The sequence below is a fragment of the Pelodiscus sinensis genome, chromosome 22, assembly GCF_052426305.1.
Source record: "Pelodiscus sinensis isolate ZL-2025 chromosome 22, ASM5242630v1, whole genome shotgun sequence".
NCBI lineage: Eukaryota > Metazoa > Chordata > Testudines > Trionychidae > Pelodiscus > Pelodiscus sinensis.
The window spans coordinates 7,714,647-7,732,332 of NC_143073.1; the positions used below are offsets into that span (position 1 = coordinate 7,714,647).

The 17,686-nt window shown below is 45.3% G+C and overlaps 1 protein-coding gene across 2 annotated transcripts in view; it reads left to right on the plus strand.

The window, feature by feature from the left end:
• The first annotated feature begins 15,378 nt into the window (after positions 1 to 15,378).
• HDGF (heparin binding growth factor) overlaps positions 15,379 to 17,686 on the plus strand; it is a 38,289-nt gene continuing 35,981 nt past the window's right edge. The window contains exon 1 of one of the 2 annotated variants that reach the window (XM_075908320.2): positions 15,379 to 15,790. In XM_075908320.2, coding sequence (XP_075764435.1) covers positions 15,704 to 15,790 — 87 coding nt within the window. In that variant the 5' untranslated portion in view covers positions 15,379 to 15,703. The remainder of the gene's footprint in view (positions 15,791 to 17,686) is intronic. The other variant, XM_075908321.2, reaches the window with a different exon arrangement.

A 17,686-nucleotide genomic window follows, 5' to 3' on the forward strand; every position in this document is an offset into this window, starting at 1 on the left:
AACAAATCCTCACAGAATCACCTTCTGACCCCCGACCAGGATTGTTCTATCTACTTCCCAAGATCCATAAACCTGGGCACCCCGGACGTCCCATCATCTCTGGTATTGGCACGCTCACTACTGGTCTATCCAGCTATGTAGACACTCTTCTCAAACCCTTCGTAACCAATACCCCCAGCTATCTCCGAGACACTACTGACTTCCTAAGGAAATTACAAAACATCGATAACCTCCCCAATAATACCATCCTTGCCACCATGGATGTAGAAGCTCTATATACCAACATCCCACATGAAGACGGATTACAAGCAATTAGAAACACTATCCCAGAGGACACTACTGCCAACCTGATAGCAGACCTATGTAACTTTGTTCTCACCCACAATTATTTCCGGTTTGAGAACAACTTATACCTCCAGATCAGCGGCACAGCCATGGGTACACGCATGGCCCCACAGTATGCTAACATCTTTATGGCTGACCTAGAACAACGTTTCCTCAACTCCCGTCCCCTTTCACCCCTCCTCTACCTACGGTACATCGATGACATCTTTATGATCTGGACACATGGCCAAGAAACACTGGAGATATTCCACAGAGATTTCAACAACCTACACCCCACCATCAACCTCAGCCTGGACCATTCTACACGAGAGATCCACTTCCTGGACACCACCGTACAAATCAACAATGGAAAATTAGACACCACTCTCTACAGAAAACCCACTGACTCATACAGTTACCTACATGCATCCAGCTCCCATCCAGAACACACCACACGATCCATCGTCTATAGCCAAGCCCTTCGATACAACCGCATCTGCTCTAACCCCACTGACAGAGACCAGAAGCTTCAGGATCTCTACCAAGCATTTATAAATCTCAACTACCCACCCAGAGAAACAAAAAAGCAAATTGAAAGAGCCAGACGAATACCTAGAAACCATCTACTTCAAGACAGACCCAAGAAAACCAACAATAGAACACCACTTGTCATCACCTACAACCCCCAACTTAAACCTGTCCAACACATTATCAAGAAACTACAGCCTATATTGGAACAGGATACCATACTCAAAGAGGCTCTGGGAGACAGACCCATAGTCTCCTATAGACAACCACCTAACCTCAAGATGATTCTTACCAACCACCACAGGACATACCACACTAATACCAACCCTGGTACCTTCCCTTGCAACAAACCCCGTTGCCAGCTTTGTCCACATATTCATTCTGCTGATACCATTATTGGACCTAACCAAGTGAGTTATAAGATCAAGAACACATATTCCTGCGCATCCAGAAATATAATCTACGCTATCATGTGCCGAAAGTGTCCGTCTGCTATGTACATTGGACAAACATCTCAGACACTTCGCCAAAGGATTAATGCCCACAAAACAGATATTAGACAAGATCACAAAGAGAAAACAGTTTCTTGCCACTTTAACCAGAAAGGACACTCTCTAAATGACTTAGCCACCTGCATTCTGCTACAAAGACCTTTTACATCTGCACTTGAAAGGGAATCCTCTGAACTGTCATTCATGTTAAAATTCGACACTTACGGACAAGGACTTAACAAGTCTTTGAACTTTCTCACCCATTATCAAGACAGTTTCCCCAATTATCACCTGTAATACCATTAACTCACAAACATCCCACTCTCCCTACCTTTAATATCAGCAATTCACAGACACTTACCTTCCTTCCTCCCCCTTCCCACCCCCCCGCATCCTCCTTCTGTTCTGCAATGTGATTTGTCCTTTTCATATTTGTTCATTTTTTTAAATTGTATCCTTTGGTATATATGGTTGTGACTACTTTCTTCCACTATTTGATCTGAGGAAGTGGGTCTGGCCCACGAAAGCTCATCATCTAATAAACCATCTTGTTAGTCTTTAAAGTGCTACATTGTCCTGCATTTTGCTTCCCTTGGAATTAGTCCCTTATTGCAGAGTAGGGAGAAGGGGGAGAAGCTCTGTAGGGGAACACTCTGTTCTCAGAGTCACTGCTTGTCCCAGGGCATTGCTCTGGGTTCTAGGGTGCAGAGAACGGGGCAGGCGGCTCAGAGAAGTGGGTGCTTTCCTCCCAGAGTGGCTGCTGATCCCAATGCCAAGCGTGGCGAGAGGTGCCAGGGATTCAGTTTAGGCAGAGCTGTGCAACATGCGGATCCAGCCCGCCTTAACGCTTTGATCTGGCCCATGGACCACGTGTGGCCATTTTCAATTTATTTTCTGCTGCCGAATTTGTAGACAGTGGCTCAGCCAGCAGGATCCTATTTAAATGGTTACCCTGGCAGGGGCTGGAGCGGCAGCCTTTTAAATAGCTGCAGCATTCCTGGGCACCTGCCAGGAAACTTGGTAGCAGCGGGGCCGGGAAATGCGAGCCCTTAGCTGTGTTTTTACTTCAAAGACAACTTTGGAAAGAGGCTAGTTCCCAGCCCTGCCCCACCCCTTCCATCTCAGTTCCCACCCCTTTTGGAGGGTGGTGGTGGAGCCAGCCCATGACCGGTACCAAAATTCATTAAGTGGCCTCCTGAAAAAATGATTGCCTACCCTGAGTTAGGGGCTCTAGACCGCCAGGCCCTTACATAGGAGCCTGGCCTCCCCATTTCATGCTCTTGCCTTAATCACAGCCCTGTTTCTCCCCTGAACTGTTCTGTTGTTCCCTCACTGTAAAAGCCACCAATTTTCACATGGTGCACTGTTTTCCATGATACAGCTGGGGGCATTAGCACTTAGCCATTTTATTCTTCCAGTTACGGGTGTCAGGGTGCAGCAGACTCCTGACAGCACATAAACTATTCATGCTGTAATTGGGCCTCCCAGTCAAAATGCCTACTTTCCTGACGCACCGCTACAAGATTCCATGTTCCCAGCCTTTCCTTTTTATTGCACCTGCTGCTTTGCCATATTATTACACTGAATTTTACAGGAATACTGCCAACTGCAAATCACCCAGCCAAATTGCTCAGTGCCTAGGATTTGGACCAGAAAAGGTAGAATCTGGGTTAACTACAAAATGACTAATTATAACCATAAGTCCCACGTATCAGGCTTGGCAAAGGGCTGTGTGGTCCAGGGATGAATGCTGATAGAAAAAACCTTGGTTCTAGTTCAAATTCTTCCACTAATTTGCTACTTGAACAAGTTGCTTCTTGCACTTCTGCAATACAAACCAGTAATCATCATCATCTCATGCGTGCTGTTTTTATACTGGTATCATCTCAAGGAAGGTGTTCCTGACCTACAAGGGCAGGATGAAGACTTGAGATATTATTATTCCTTGAAAATGTGATCCAAAGCCTAATGAAGCCCATTTGCTAGTATGCTGTGAACTATTAACATAAATAATTAAAGACAGATCAAGAGAAAAGAGCAAAGTACATTTTGTGATGCCGGTGCCTTAATTTTACCTCTTTGGAAGGGCTCACTATGGGCTACTCTTCAGTTGGCCCCAACCCTTATTCATTAGTCCAAAGAATTGGCTAGTCCCTTCTGTGTTAAAAATCAATGTTCTCCCCTGTATGATGAAGACCACAGGTTATGGAAGCTGCAAGAATATTAACCTGCATGTACTCCTCACTGGTTATGATCTTGACTTTGAATTTCTCTCCATTTCTTATAAGCTGGCACAATGAAATGAATCTGGCTGGTTTCACTCTTGGTTTTAGTCAGTTTCACTTTGGTGGGCTTGTGAGAGCCCACTAGAGGGGGACTGTCCTTGTGGTTAAAGTAGTGGTTTGGTACTTAGGAAAGCAGGATTCAATTCTTGCCACTGTTGCAGACTCATGGTGTGACCTCACAGAGTTGTTTCCATTCCCTGTTTGTGACACACAAATATTAACCCATCCTCTGCCTAGTCAATGTTAATAGTAAAATCTTCCGAGCAGGACTTTCCTCTGTCACCATATGTATGTACAGCACCTAGCACTAATCCTGAGGACTTTGTACATTACTGGACCTATCATAAAAGTGACTGGGTTTCCATCATGGCAGGAACATTTTTAAATCGTCTTCCTGCTCGCTCGCTCTTGTCACAAATTTATGAGAATCATTTCCACTGAAACTGACAACCAAAAGATCATGGAAGTTCAGGTCAGCTCCAGTCTTCTCACGCAAAACTCCCTCTGCAGTCAATGGAAATTTAATGTGATGAATGAAGTCAGAGTGAGGACGTCACTCCCCTCTCCTTTAACACCCATCTCAGAAATATATCCCAATCTTCCAAATACTACAACTGGCCATGCCGTTTACAAGAGGTCTCTGGCACTTCCTTGATGTACCCATGTGCTCCCTTGTTCTGTCAGTTTCCTTCTCTGCCACCATCTTTTGGCCCAGGGCAGTCCCTCAAACATGCCTCCCTGTAAAAACATTACAACTCCGAATCCAAGTCATTTCCCAGCAAGGGCTGTTCCAATGCCAGAGGCCATCAACATCCATGCAAGACAACAAGAACAAAAGAGGAGAGAAGTCGACATGGGAGTTACTATGGCAGCTTCTCTGAGATGTTCACAAATCCGTATCACTAGATGGCAACACAGAGCAGTGATGCTTTCTACTGAGCTGTAATCTGGGGGAAGGGACTTTGGTTATGAGGTTTGAGTGGTGGGAAGGAGTGATTTCTCCCTCTACCTTTGGTTGATTTACTTAGATAATTAGATTTAATTAGATATTTTGACACTGTTTCCTTTGGCCTGAACAAAGACTTGAACTGGATGAGCTTAAAAAACAACAAATGGTCTGGTAGCACTTTATAGACTAACAAAACATGTAGATGGTATCATGAGCTTTCGAGGGTACACTTGATACCCACCTGATACCATCTACATGTTTTATTCGTCTATAAAGTGCTACCAGACCATTTGTTGTTTTTTCCGTTTATCCTGTACAGACTAACTCGGCTACCCCCTGAAGCTTTTGAACTGGATGGTCCATTATAAAACCAGCTTTCCTTACATTCAACATCATTGACATCAAAATGTATTTAAGTATGGGACACTTCCTGCGCACGCAATTAGCCTCCTTATCACCGGCACTGCGATGGACAGGTGCTTCCCTTCTTTTTCTGTTATAAATTCTGAGAGCTCCCCTTTTTTCTCCACTCAACCTCATCTGAAGCAGTGGGTTTTGCCCACGAACACTCATGATACTCTATGGTGCCACAGGACTCCTTGTTGTTTTTAGATCATTATAATTCATTATGTTATATTTAGGGACATAAAATCTCATTTAAATAGTTAACCAGTAAAAAGTTTAATCAGTTAACTGATTAAATGGGGACAAGTGGGGGAGCCACAGGCTGGGGCTGCTTACGGCCCCATCCTGGCTGCCAGCTCCCATCCCGCATGGGGCGCTGGCAGCCTCGCATGGGGCTGGAAGTGGTAGCCAGGTGCAGAAGCCAGGTCCTCCCAGCCCCCCTTTCTTCCCTCAACTGCCTCTTCTGGCCCCGTGCAAGAGCCGTTCCCCACTCGTGGTCTCTGTTTTCCCTCTTATCCTTCGGCTGTCTTGACTGCAAAAATCTTCAGGGCAAGGGTGTCTCTCGCTGTGCGCTTGTGCAGTGCCTCGCATGATGCAACACCAATCTCAGCTGGGACTTGTAAGGGCTGGGCTCCGTCAGGATCAGGGCCCTGTTGTTTTAAACACTGCCCACGGCCGGAGGGCTAAGGATCACACCCTCCTTCACATTGCTTCCTCAAGTAGCCCCCTTGACTTCAATGCGACTGTGCTGAACATGTGGCGCACTCTAGCGAGAGTCACAGTAGCAGAATGTGGCCCCCGGTAAGAGATCGCCCTTCTGGCCAATGGGGAGAGGAGGGAAATGCAGCATGAACTTGAAAGAGGACTGACAGGCAGCCCGTCAGAATCACCAGATGGGCGGAAGTATCCAGGCTTGGGAGCTGAGCGGATGACTCGGGAAGCAGATGGTTCTAGACACGGATGATAAAGAAAACTGGGAAGGAGCTGGGAATGGGGTCTTCTCCAGAGGGATGAAAGGATTGCCTTCCTCCCGCTCCTCCAGCCGGGAGAGAGTTAGCAGCGTTAGCCTTACATTTGTCATGGGGAAGCTTTTTTGGTTGGTTGGTTGGTTTTGAACGGCCACACTGGGTCAGACCAAAGGTCCACCTAGCCCAGTCTCCTGTCCTCCAACAGTGGCCAATACCAGGTGCCCCAGAGGGATTGGACAGAACAGGGAATCATCAAGTGATCCCTCTCCTGTCGCCCATTTCCAGCTTCTGGCAAACAGAGGCAGGGGCACCATTCCTACCCATCCTGGCTAATAAGCATTAATGGATCCATCCTCCACAAAAGTATCTAGCTCTTTTTTGAACCCTGTTAAAGGCCTGGTCCTCACAACATCCTCAAGCCTCAGAAGGATCAGCGCATGGAGATGTATGGGAACGTTCAGACCTCTCTAACCTATTGTTTCAGGCTGGTAGCAAACTCAGGCAGACACCACTGATTTTGTATACAGCTGGTTCATGCGTCAAAGGTTATCTTTGCCTCCCCAAGGGCTAGAAGGAATGGAAGTACACACACATCAATAATATAGAGGCTTAATTTGTTCAGTACATTTGGAGTTTCCACCTGCTAACGGGGATAATAGGGTTTCCTGCTCCTCACTCTTTGTCTGTCTTGTCTGTTGAGACTGGAAGCTTTCTGGAGCAGGGGTTGTCTCTTGCAATGTGTGTGAATACTCTTTTGAACAATGGGGGTCTGCTGTCAATAGAAACTTCTAGCCGCTACTTTGGTACTAATTAATTATTATTGTCTACTAGAGATTTGAGAGAGTTTGTCTGTGAGGCTGTGTGTCCCTCTGTCTGCCTGCCTGCTCAAGAACTTCTCCTAAACAGTAAGCACCAGGGCCACCAAATCTGATGTATCTGATCATAACATAAAGCAAGATCAGGGTTTGGTTGTGCCAGGAAAATGGGACGTGCCTAGAATGGGATTGGTTCTCATACAATCCTACAGAAAAGAGACAGAATCACCAGGCAGATGAAAGGGCCTGGTTAGGGATGCACCTCTCCCCCCGCCACCGCCGTCTGACTCCACCTCAAGCCTCCCACCCCCTAGGAGCCCTTTAGGGAGGGGGAAGATGAAGTTCGTCCATCCCCTCCAATTTGTACGGGGACATTGTTGGCTGCTCCCCTTTGTCAGGGAGCCAGGGAAAAGTGCACAGTTTGCTGCACTCCCCACTCTGGTTGCGGAGCACAGGGGTAGGGTTGCCAGATGGTTTCAACAAAAATACCGGATGCACTTGACATTACATCACAATCTATATGACATCTTATTTAGAAAATACCGGGCGTTTATATTGTCTCATTTATATTTACTCAATTTATTTCCCGAACAGAAAGCTCAAATGCTGGACTGTCCAGTTCAAAACCGGACACCTGGCAAACATACACAGGGGGGCAGATGAACCTGGTCCTGACTCGGCCAGGGAACATGCACCCCGGCTGTGCCCAATGGGGTGCAGTGGCCACAGAGAGGCGCTTCTCACCTGGCCCCATGCTGCTGTGGTGAGAGAGGGCCGGGGTAGTCCTCTCTTCCTGAGGCAGTCTGCATACTCATCCCTTCCGCCCTAGCTCCACCCGAAAGCAGTGATTCAAATGAAGGAAAACAAGATTCTCAGAAGAAACTAGGTGTCTGTCTCATAAGAACATGAGACTGGCCATACTAGGTCAGACCAAAAGTCCCCTGTTGAAATGAATGGGCGTTTGGGTGCGCAATTTTCTCTGAGGATCTGTGCGTCATCCCCTTGCAAGATCAATCTGACCTACAGCTTCCAGGAGCTCCCCGCATTCAACCCCTGTTCCCGCTCTTTTGACTGTCCAGTTATTAAATGGCACGGGGAGTACAGAAGTGGAAATCCCCCATATTCAGAGCTTCATCAGTTTCAGTCCTGTTTTACGTTGAGTGCTTTTAATTCTAGTGTTGGCGGAAAGGGCGGTGGAGGGAGCGTATGAATCACACATGAACAACTCCATCACCTCCCAGCTCTGATGGACTCTGAGAACTTGCTCACCCATTCACAGTGGTGGCTGCCACCCCACAAAGACGTGCTCACCAGCTTGACTTCACACTCTGAGTTGTCCTTTATTTAAGGCCCCAATCCTGGGCCTAACAATCACAGGAGGGTAAATAATAACACATTTGGGGGGCTTTTAATGCCCCTTCTCATTTTGCAGCGCTTGGGAAGGGAGGGGGCGTCACCGTTCTAAGCTTTTCTCTGCCACCAAAAGGGCTAGAAACATCTCTTCTTTAAATAAAAACCAAGATTCTTACCTAACCTTATAACTCTAGCTCAGCGGAGAGCAAGCTGTGGCCCATTGGGGTCCTATGAGTGCCCATGAGATTCTTTGTTTACTGTTACCCATGTGTAGGGTTGCCAGATTCTGCAGGTGACAGGTGCGTAAAGCCAGGGCACATGAAGGAGGGGCGGGCTGATTGCACTCTGCACTGACTGTGAGAGCCGGGCGCTCCCTCTGCAGCCAATCAAAGTGCTGCTACAGTTCCATTGACACATCTGGCAAATTCTAGGTCCATGTCCACAGTGAGCAAAACTATCCCATCCAGGGAGACCGTCTTGGTTACACCGATCTTGCGGCCCACTGAGATGAAGGAGGGCTACTCCTGTGGCCCACTCACTAGCCTAAACAACGCGAAGTCCTGTGGCACCTTACAGACTAACAGATGTATTGGAGCATAAGCTTTCGTGGGCAAAGACCCACTTCATCAGATGCATGTAGTGGAAATTCCAGAGGCAGGTATAAATATTCAGGCACATGAAAAGAACCGCACAGCAGGGCCGGATTAAGACTTTTAGAGGCCCTAAGCACTGAAACGATTATGGTGCCCCCCCCCCCCAATGTAATTCAAAATAAAAACAATACTATACCATAAAAAAAATTGTATTTTTCGAAATGACACAAAACTGACATGTCTTCTGAAATGAAAATAGCTTCTTTCTAGATTTTCTGATTGCAAAATTCTGGATACATTCATCGAAGCTGACTTGACGAAGCACGTCCGCTTCCATACACAATAGGGAAAGTGAATCGAGTCTGTCCTGACACATTGTTGTTCTCTGAGGGTTTTATATTCTTTTCAGCTGAGAAAAAGAGTGTTCTGCGGAGTTCTGACTTTTCCCACGATGACAACTTCAATGCTTTTTTTGAAATATCAAATTTTTTCAAAAAAAATCTCTTTTTTTTTGGTGCCCCTGCTTTGCTGGTGCCCTAAGCACGTGCTTAGTCTGCTTATTGGATAATCCAGCCCTGACAGAGCTACAATTCATTTGCAAAGTCGACACTGTCAATTTAGGATTGAGCAAAGACTGTGAATGGCTGACCAACTACAAAAGCAGTTTCTCCTCTCTTGGTGTTTACACCTCCACATCAGCTGCTTGAAGTGGGCTACATCCTCCCTGACTGAATTGACCTTGTTATCTCTGGCCTTTCTCTTGATTGGTACGCCCTTCTTTTCATGTGCCTGTATATTTATACCTGCCTCTGGAATTTCCACTACATGCATCTGACAAAGTGGGTCCTTGCCCACGAAAGCTCCAATAAATCTGTTAGTCTATAAGATGCCACAGGACTTCTCGTTGTTTATGCAGATTCAGAGTAGCACGGCTACCCCTCTGATACTTGTCACTAGCCTAATTGCCTATCACTACATTAGCTTTAAGAAACACACTAAATATAGCCTGAGTTAGCCACACTGACACATACACATAAGTAACTTAATTGCTGGGGCCTTAAGTATTTGCAATATTGTTATTAATTGTCATTGGAAACTTTATTTACATATTTATTTGTACAGGACCAATAGCAACTGTGAACCAGAATGTTCTGTTCATATAAAGTATCTTTAGTTGGACTGTCTTGTATTTTCTTTTGTTTTTCTCTCTGTTTTTCCCACCTTATTTGCAACAGGACACATTTAGACTGGGCTCCTGCAATCACTGGTTTTATTCATGAAAGCTTATGCCCAAATAAATCTGTTAAGTCAGTAAGGGTGTGCCTACACAGCAAAGTTATTTCGGAATAATGGCTTTTATTCCAAAATAACTATGCGAGTGTCTACACAGCCCTTTCTTTATTTTGAAATAATTTCAAAATAACAGACGGTTTATTCTGACGTCTGTAAACCTCATTCTACGCAGAATAACACCTATTCCAAAATAGCTATTTTGAAATAAGACGTCTAAACACACCACTGCTGCTTTTTTTAAAATAGCTCCTCATCAGGGCCATTCTATGTTATTCCTCCCATAGCTCTCAATTGAGATAGCACGTCTACATTAGGGAAGCCGGCCTCGGACTAATTTTGAGGCTTCCCTGCAGCGACGATGTGTTATTTCGAAATAAGCTATTTCGGAATAACTATTCCGGAATAGCTTATTCCGAAATAACTATGGTACCCTAAGGTGCCGCTGGACTCCTCATTATTTTGTCATGAGTGAGTAACTTCAATACACTAAAACCTCAATGAACTCAGGGAGGTTACTCACCAACAGAAGGTTACTTGGGTGCTTACGTGGTTGTGGAAATGGGGATCTTCGCTATGGTTATTTGTCTTGATTGAAAACAAAACAAAAGCCAGATCCTGCAAATTGTTCCAGAGCATTTTGCAAGGAGAAGGTAGCAAACAGGTTGATGATAGCTCAGGACTTGATGACAGCCATATGGTTAAACTTTATGCCTGGGCATAAATCCAATGGATTTCAGTCGGGTTGATTCATCTGCGAAGTGCATCCATTTTTGCACTTCATTCAAAAGGATCTAGACAAACTGGAGAAACAGTCTGAGGTTAATAGGATGAAGTTTAATAAGGACAAATGCAAAGTGCTCCACTTAGAACAATCAGTTTCATACATAGGGCATGTCTAAACTACATCCCTCTTTCGAAAGAGGGAGGTAAATTAGATCAAAATTGCGAATAAAGCTGGGATTTGAATTTCCCATGCTCCATCTGCATAATGGCGGCCGCACGTTCTTTCAAAAATGAGTATTTTGAAAGTGAAACCGCCACCAAGACGTGGTTTTTTTGGAAAAAAAAACTTTTTCTAAAGATCCTGTACTCCTCAAAAAATGAGGTTTTTTGAAAGAGGGATATAGTCTAGACATAGAATGGGAAGCGACTGTCTAGGAAGAAGTATTGCGGAAAAGGATCTAGGGATCATAGTGGACGGTGGACCACAAACTAAATAGGAGTCGACTGTGTGATACTGTTGCAAAAAAAGCAAACATGATTCTGGGGTGCATTAACAGGAGTGTCGTGAGCAAGACACAATAAGTCATTCTTCTGCTCTACTCTGCGCTGATTAGGCCTCAGTTGGAGTATTGTGTCCAGTTCTGGGCACCACATGTCAAGAAAGATGTGGAGAAATTAGAGAAGGGTCCAGAGAAGAGCGACAAAAGTTATGAAAGATCTAGAAAAAATGAGCTATGAGGGAAGACTGAAAGAACTGGACTTGTTTAGTTTAGAAAAGAGAAGACTGAGAGGGGACATGATAGCAGCTTCCAAATACCTAAAGGAGTGTTACAAGGAGGAGGGTGAAAAAAATTTCTCTTTGACCTGTGAGGCTAGGACAAGAAGCAATGGAGTTAAATTGCAGCAAGGGAGGTTTAGGTTGGACATTAGGAATAACTTTCTAACTGTCTGGGTAGTTAAGCACTGGAACAAATTGCTTAGGGAGGTGTCATAAGGAGGAGGGAGAAAACTTGTTCATCTTGGCCTCTGAGGATAGAACAAGAAGCAATGGGCTTAAACTGCAGCAAGGGAGGTTTAGGTTGGACGTTAGGAAAAAGTTCCTAACTGTCAGGGTAGTCAAGCATTGGAATAAATTGCGCAGGGAGGTTGTGGAATCCCCATCACTGGAGATATTTAAGAGCAGGTTAGACAAACATGTATCAGGGATGATCTAGGATGGTGCTTGGTCTTGCTGGGAGGGTGGGGGACTGGACTTGATGACCTCTTAAGGTCCCTTTCAGTTCTAGTATTCTGTGATTCTATGATCGAGAGGTCATCGATTCCAGTCCCCTGTCCTCATGGCAGGACCAAATACTGTCTAGACCATCCCTGTTAGACATTTATCTAACCTACTCTTAAATATCTCCAGAGATGGAGATTCCACAACCTCCCTGGGCAATTTATTCCAGTGTTTGACCACCCTGACAGTTAGGAACTTTTTCCTAATGTCCAACCTAAACCTCCCTTGCTGCAGTTTAAGCCTATTGCTTCTTGCTCTATCCTCAGAGGCCAAGATGAACAAGTTTTCTCCCGCCTCCTTATGACGCCCTTTTAGATACCTGAAAACTGCTATCATGTCTCCCCTCAATCTTCTCTTTTCTAAACTAAACAAACCCAATTCTTTCAGCCTTCCTTCATAGCCCATGTTCTCTAGATCTTTAATCATTCTTGTTGCTCTTCTCTGGATCCTCTCCAATTTCTCCACATCTTTCTTGAAATGCGGTGCCCAGAACTGGACACAATACTCCAACTAAGGCCTACCCAGCGCAGAGTAGAGCGGAAGAATGACTTCTCGTGTCTTGCTCACAACACACCGGGAAATGCATCTCAGAATCCTGTTTGCTTTTTTTGCAACAGCATCACACTGCTGACTTGTATTCAGCTTGTGGTCCACTATAAGCCCTAGATCCTTTTCTGCCGTACTCCTTCCTAGACAGTCGCTTCCCATTCTGTATGTGTGAAACTGACTGTTCCTTCCTCAGTGGAGCACTTCTCATTTGTCTTTATTAAACTTCATCCTGTTTACCTCAGACCATTTCTCCAATTTGTCCAGGTCATTTTGAATTATGACCCTATCCTCCAGAGCAGTCGCAACCCCTCCCAGCTTGGTATCATCTGCAAACTTAAGAAGCGTACTTTCTATGCCAATATCTAAATCGTTGATGAAGATATTGAACAGAGCAGGTCCCAAAACAGACCACTGTGGAACCCCACTTGTTATACCTTTCCAGCAGGATTGTGAACCATTAATACTACTCTCTGAGTACGGTTATCCAGCCAGTTATCTTCTATAATTATGTGTTTGATTTTTCATAACTGGAAACTTTTTTCCTTAAGTTAAATCTAGCTGACTATTTCTCTTCCCCACAGCCCAGAAAGCGTCCAGACACTAGAAAATTAAGTATTTCTATTGTGACAATATTATTTTTTCACTATTTTGCAGCAAGGCAAATCTAGCCAGATACTTCTCTACCCCAATGAAAAAAGTCATTAGAAGCTGGATATTTTATCACTAGCTAATTATTATGTTGCAGCCAGCCAAATTTAGCCAGAGGCTTCCTTCCCCTCATCCCAAAAAGTTACTAATAGCTAAATACTTTAATTAGCAGGGCCATTAATTATCATCATGATTTTGCCACAAGTCAAATCTAGCTGGCTATTCCCCACTCCCAGCCTCCTAAAAAGTCACCGGCAGCTGTATGACTATTAGGAGGAGTAATAATTAGAGCCCTGTGCAGATACAAAATTTGTATCCGCATCTACAAAAATGAGCTGCCGTTATCCACATTGACATCTGCGGAGGTGGATACCTGTGGATATAAAGTGGATAGTCGCAAATTCTCAGGGTTCTAGATACAACATTTGTATCTGCATCCACATCCATATGTGCAAAAATGAGCTGCGGCTATAAAGCGGATAGCCACACATTTACCGGGCGGGCTCTAGTAATAATTTTAGGTTGCAACATGACAAACTTTAGCTGGATTCCACCTTCCACCTCCCCTCAAACTGGGAGCTAGCCACTTCATTGCTTATTTTAGTGAACTCTTATTTATTGAAAAAAGACCAACAACAAGGAGTCAGGGGGTACCTGAGAGATGAACAGTTTTTTTATGGCAAAAGCTTTCATGAGTGGACCCTCACTTCATTAGATGCAGCACATGAAAGAGAAAGAAACAGCTGGTAGGGATACAGAGATCTGTTTCTTTTGCAAGCCACTCACGAAATCTTATACCATGATAAAATTTCTCAGGCTGGTGCTGTGTTAATCTGTAACTTTAAAAACAAGTATTCCTGTGGCAATTTAGGCTACATCTAGACTGCATTGCTTTTTCAGGATACCAGAAGTATCCCGGAAAAGCAACACCGCATCCAAAGAACGTGTCTGCTTTTTCAAAATATTTTCAAAAAAACGGATGCGCTCTTCCACCATCCCTGTAAACCTTGTTCTACGAGGAAGAAGGGATGTGTTGAAAGAGCACTTTCTTTTTATATTTGGAGCCATGTAGACGCGCCCAATTTCGAAAGGGCCTCTTTCAAAAGTAAATTGGAAAAAGATACGCAAAAAGATACCTTTTCCCGATTTAACACTGCAGTGTAGACGTAGCCACAGAGACCAACAAAACCTATAAATAGAATCATGAGCTTTCATGGGTAAAACCCACTTCATCAGATGAACTGGCATAATAACATTTCAGAAGAGGAGCCGTGTTAGTCTGTCACTTTAAAACAACGAGGCGTCTGGCAGCACCTTAGAGACGAACAAAAATCTCAAGATCGTCTCATCTGATGAAGTGGGTGTTGCCCACGAAAGCTCACGATACTCTACATATATTTTTGTTTGCCTCTAAGGTGCCCAGAAAATGACTCATTTTTAAAAGTTGTTTTTAAAGTGCAGTCTTAACACAGCTGCCCCTCGGAGATTTTCAAAAATCTACAGACTCATCGGCTTCCCTCCATCCACTCCAACACATCTGATGAAGTGGGTGTTGCCCACGAAAGCTCACGCTACTCTACATATATTTTTGTTTGCCTCTAAGGTGCCCAGAAAATGACTCATTTTTAAAAGTTGTTTTTAAAGTGCAGTCTTAACACAGCTGCCCCTCGGAGATTTTCAAAAATCTACAGACTCATCGGCTTCCCTCCATCCGCTCCAACACATCTGAGGAAGTGGGTTTTACCCACGAAAGCTCATGCGTTGATGGCTTTGGTTGGCCACCGGAGTCCTTTGTTGTTCACCATAAAATTGCTAGCCTCTAAGGCGCCCCCCGACGCCTCCCTATTTTTGCTGAAACAGGCGACACTCGACCACCCCCTCCGGAACCTGATCCTAGTTGTTGTTTTTGCAACAACTGTAGCCAGTTCCCTGGATACTTTATTATTCGGAAAAGTCTTTTCCTACAAGACAAATGTAGCACCCGAGCGATTCTGGCTTGTTACAAGCATGAGGGCCCCACTGGGCAGCTTCCAGCTACATTTGCTCACTCCTGCCCCCCCCCCCCAGCTTTTCTATCTATTCACTCTGAGCTCTGCGCATTCCGCCTGCTGACTGCAAACTCCCCCCCCCCCTTTTCTCCTCCTTGGGAGGGGGGCAGGTTTGCACCAAGTGGTGTGTCTGCCCGGGACGAGGCATCAGCAAACGAGCCTCCGATCGCATCCACCGGGAGGGGGGTGGGGAAGGGAGGGAGCAATTGAATTTCAAACACAAACAACTGCATGGGGCACCGACCCGTCTCCCGGGAGCCAACCTGCTGCTAGCACCTGGGCGCCGCGCCGCTGCCAGCTCCCCCCCGCCCCCAGGCCGCCTGCTCTCCCGAGGGGTGGGGGAGAGCTGCGGGGTGGATCGCTGGGCTTTGCCTCCAAACTTCACCCGCCCCCCCCCCTTGCTGAAGCCCCCACCCCCCCCACTTTCCAGCAGCCTGGCGCTCAAGGCGAAGATGTCCCGGTCCAACAGGCAGAAGGAGTACAAATGCGGGGACCTGGTGTTCGCCAAGATGAAAGGCTACCCCCACTGGCCTGCGAGGGTAAGGAGGGGGGGAGGATCGGGACTGGGGGGGGGCGGCGGTGTGCAGGGGGGAGGATCGACACAGCCCCCCCCTCGTAGAGGGATTCTCAGTTGCATAACGCGGGCTTTTTGCACGTTGCACGAGGAGGCGGGGGGGGGGGTTGCAAGGCCGGCCAGGCTGCCCCCCCACTATCCCCTCCCCCCGCCTGGGAGAGCGCACGTGGGGCCGGGGGTGTGTGTGGAGCAGCGCCCCACATGGGGGGCTGGGACAGTTAATAGCTCTGGAGTGGGACACAGCCTGGAAGCCCCATGCCTGGGATTAGAAACCTAGGCTGGGAGCCTATAGATGGGGTGGGGGCAACCTGGGGAGGGAGATTAGATTAGTAACCTTTCTGGGGCTGAAATTAAATGGAGCCAGGGGCCTCCTTGGGTCGTTCAGGGCCCTGGAAAGCAGAGATCAGATGAAACAACTGTCGGGCTAGGTTGGAACATGGCCTGGGAGCCTACAGATTAGACATGGGAGTCCTGCTTTACCCGGATTATAAACCCCAAGATTATCTGTATCGCCCTCCGTGTTTACCTGTGCACAAGCGAGTGTAATATCGGCTTTCACGTTGTCTAGTTTCTTAATCTCTTCTTTTCAGCCATATTTCAGATGGTCTAATTTCAGCTTCCACGTGAGAGGTGTGTGTTAGGTAGCGTGTCTGAAATCAGGTCAGATAAATTCAATATCAAAAAGAAAATCAGAATATATGCCGTTCTCTGTGTGAGCATAACAACTGAAATGAGGCCATATAATAAATATGTAGGAAGCAAAGTAGATTATAGCTCTATTCACTTGTTTTAATATATGTTTGTATATTCTGGCCTGTGCATTTTCATGCTGGACAAGAAATATATTGCTCCAAAAGAAAAGACCAATTTAGAAACGTATGGACGACAGATTAATGTTAAAAAATAAAAGTGCAAGAAAATCTGATTAGGGTTCCACGTGTGTTTACATGGTCCTATCTGTATAATACACATCTCTGAGAACAGACATTAGATCATACACGAATATATGGGAGTCAAAGTGAATTATCAATATACACCATGTATTTTTGTGGCTGTTTTATATAACTTCACCTTTATCAATATTTTCTGTGATCATGAATTATTCCAGCAGCACTGAAAGCTGCTGCCTCTTAAAAAAAATCAGTTGATCTGTTGCTGGCTAATGAACATGGAGCAGTTTGTTTAAAAAGTAAACCTGGTTCTATTCAAAGTTTTCTCCTAAGAGGGTCTCTTGCTTTTTTTTTTTTTGCTAATCTACTTGGAGGCTAAGTGAAACTACACTTCCCCTGTTGTGTTGGAGGAGGGGATAGGAATGGGACGTTATATTTAATCTTTAATGCAACAAACAGCTTTACAAAAAATAAACTATGGATTAAAGACCTAGTCAATGATCACTGGTAACTGCTTTTGCTTTGTCAGAGCTTTAAGGGTATTGTTTATTTATCTTCTAAATTTCATTTAAAAGTGCAATAGTTCCATTTAGTACCCAGTCCCCTCTGGGTCAAATCCCTAACTGGCGTAAAGTAGCCCCAATGTGTTACACCAGCTCAGGATCTGGCCTTTTTGGGGTTCCTTTGTTGTTTGATTGATTGGAATTTTAATTTCGCACGTTACTAAACAGCAAATGTCTGGCTAATGGAGGAAAGTTTCTCTGTGAAGCTGTTGGCTCAGTCTAGGAAATGGGGGTGTAATTATGGGAGCACATGTGCTGGTGTGTTGCCTGCTGGTGGGGGTGAAGGTTTGTTAGACCAGGTCTGCAGATGACACATGTTATAACACGAACGTGGTGGACATGATTAGTTCAAACCAACGCGGAGAAAAAAAAATCCACAACTTTAGATTAGACGTTTCCTCCTTATCT